Raw genomic sequence first — 2,500 nt, 5'->3', positions numbered from 1 at the left:
TACCCCTAGGGGGACACGTACCCCCTGCAGTCCTCCAGAGTACCCCTAGGGGGACACGTACCCTTGCAGTCCTACAGAGTAGCCCTAGGGGGACACGTACCCCCTGCAGTCCTCCAGAGTACCCCTAGGGGGACACGTACCCTTGCAGTCCTACAGAGTACCCCTAGGGGGACACGTACCCCCTGCAGTCCTCCAGAGTACCCCTAGGGGGACACGTACCCTTGCAGTCCTACAGAGTAGCCCTAGGGGGACACGTACCCCCTGCAGTCCTCCAGAGTACCCCTAGGGGGACACGTACCCTTGCAGTCCTACAGTGTACCCCTAGGGGGACACGTACCCCCTGCAGTCCTCCAGAGTACCCCTAGGGGGACACGTACCCTTGCAGTCCTACAGAGTACCCCTAGGGGGACACGTACCCCCTGCAGTCCTCCAGAGTACCCCTAGGGGGACACGTACCCTTGCAGTCCTACAGAGTACCCCTAGGGGGACACGTACCCCCTGCAGTCCTCCAGAGTACCCCTAGGGGGACACGTACCCTTGCAGTCCTACAGAGTAGCCCTAGGGGGACACGTACCCCCTGCAGTCCTCCAGAGTACCCCTAGGGGGACACGTACCCTTGCAGTCCTACAGTGTACCCCTAGGGGGACACGTACCCCCTGCAGTCCTCCAGAGTACCCCTAGGGGGACACGTACCCTTGCAGTCCTACAGTGTACCCCTAGGGGGACACGTACCCCCTACAGTCATACAAAATACCCCTAGGGGGACACGTACCCCCTGCAGTCATACAGAGTACCCCTAGGGGTATACGTACCCCCTGCAGTCCACCAGAGTACCCCTAGGGGTACACGTACCCCCTGCAGTCCTACAAAGTACCCCTAGGGGTACACGTACCCCCTGTAGTCTTACAGAGTACCCCTAGGAGTATACGTACCCCCTGCAGTCCTACAAAGTACCCCTAGGGGTACACGTACCCCCTGCTGTCCTCCAGAGTACCCCTAGGGGTATACGTACCCCCTGCAGTCCAACAGAGTACCCCTAGGGGTACACGTACCCCCTGCAGTCCACCAGAGTACCCCTAGGGGTACACGTACCCCTGCACCACTAGTTGGGAGTCTTTGAACCCACCTGGTTTCCGGCGTACCGGCCTTTTCTTCCCGCTACAGAAGCGAACTTTGCTGAAGACGCTGAAGATGTTTCTCTCACACAGCGAGCGCGGGTCTTTGGTGGGACTGGTGCGTCTCTTGTTGGTGGCGACCTTTTCGTTGTTGGTCTCGCGTGCCTGACGCCGCTGGCGGATCAGGGAGCTGGCGATGGCCGCCGCCATCTCCCCCCCCCTGAGAGGTGGGCGGAGCCACCGAGGAACTAAACAACCTGCTCTGCTCGCTGAGGCCGGGAAACACTCACTTCTTAGTCCGAAAAAACAGACGCCATCCGAGCGGTCTGAACGGTAGAATCCACCGAGCGTAGAAGGATCAGTTTCTTACTCCATGATTAGAAAGAGAAAACCTACATATCTCGACTTTTCAAAACACACTTAAAGGTCCGAGTGTGTAACGTGTTTCCCGTTCACAAATATTCCTTACCACCACCATCAATTCCAAGTATTCCTATTGGCTTGAAATTTTACGTTTGCGTTTGCATTAACTGGGGTAGACGCTCCATCTTCATGCTCCATCTTGAAATACGTTAGCCGGTAAGGGACATACAGGACATACTGCTCCGTCTTTCACGTTTTCACTGTCACATGATAAACTCACAGCTGCTGCTAATGCTGCTAATGCTGCTAATGGGTATCGTAGCTTCCCGGCCCTCGGCCAAATTTGAAGAAGGAAAACATGGAGGACCACACGTATTCAAAATCCAAAATTTCCGGAACAGGAGTCTTCTTGAAAAGAGCAAGAGACTTTTTGACGCGTGGAGGCTACCGTAGCTGTAATACGTACTGTGAACTGCGAGGTGTGAGAGAGTTGATTGATATATATGATCTCAACGCTAGATGGGAGAAATTCCTACACATTGGACCTGTAAGGAATCGTTAAAAGCGTCAAAATTGAAGCAGAGTACATCCCGTGTGTCTGATGCACGGTAGTCTCATCGTAGACGTGATTTCAGAGGAAGGATCTTCACGTGAGTGACCTCCGACGATAAGACACATCTGGGGGAAACGACCGCTAAATACGGATATTTTACAGGTTATGTTTTTGTCAGAAGATGTGAGTTCACATCCTGTAGCTTCCGTTTACAGCCGAGGAGGCGCCAACGCTTCAACCATCATTCACAAGAAACCATAAAATCTCTTTCAGACGTAGAGTTATGTAACGTTGTAAAAGTATTGGAACTTTTGGCCGCTTCCAAGGTGATCAAACGGACGAACGTCCTGGAAACTGTGTGAGTGTGTCTGTGTGTTTGTGTATGTGTGTGTGTCTGTCTGTTTGTGTGTGTTTGTGGGTCTGTGTGTGTGTGTGTGCGTCTGTGTGTGTGTTTGTGTGTGTCTGTGTT

General features: G+C 53.5%; 1 protein-coding gene and 1 long non-coding RNA gene across 4 annotated transcripts in view; one reads left to right on the top strand and one right to left on the bottom strand.

The window, feature by feature from the left end:
* The window catches only part of LOC116034426 (fibroblast growth factor 12-like), a 50,188-nt gene that overhangs the window by 15,522 nt on the left and 32,166 nt on the right, over positions 1-2,500 (bottom strand). The window contains exon 1 of one of the 3 annotated variants that reach the window (XM_031277127.2): positions 1,127-1,366. The exons of the other annotated variants lie outside the window; for them this stretch is intronic. Coding sequence (XP_031132987.1) covers positions 1,127-1,325 — 199 coding nt within the window. The 5' untranslated portion in view covers positions 1,326-1,366. Of the gene's footprint in view, positions 1-1,126; positions 1,367-2,500 lie in introns of those variants that run through there. 3 annotated transcript variants of the gene reach the window in all.
* LOC116034428 overlaps positions 1-2,500 on the top strand; it is a 16,362-nt gene that overhangs the window by 2,909 nt on the left and 10,953 nt on the right. The gene's annotated exons all lie outside the window — the stretch shown is intronic.

This window comes from Sander lucioperca, chromosome 5 (assembly GCF_008315115.2).
Source record: "Sander lucioperca isolate FBNREF2018 chromosome 5, SLUC_FBN_1.2, whole genome shotgun sequence".
Lineage (NCBI taxonomy): Eukaryota > Metazoa > Chordata > Actinopteri > Perciformes > Percidae > Sander > Sander lucioperca.
The sequence above is the reverse complement of the archived record's forward strand: the minus strand, read 5'-3'. Positions and strand labels throughout refer to the sequence as shown.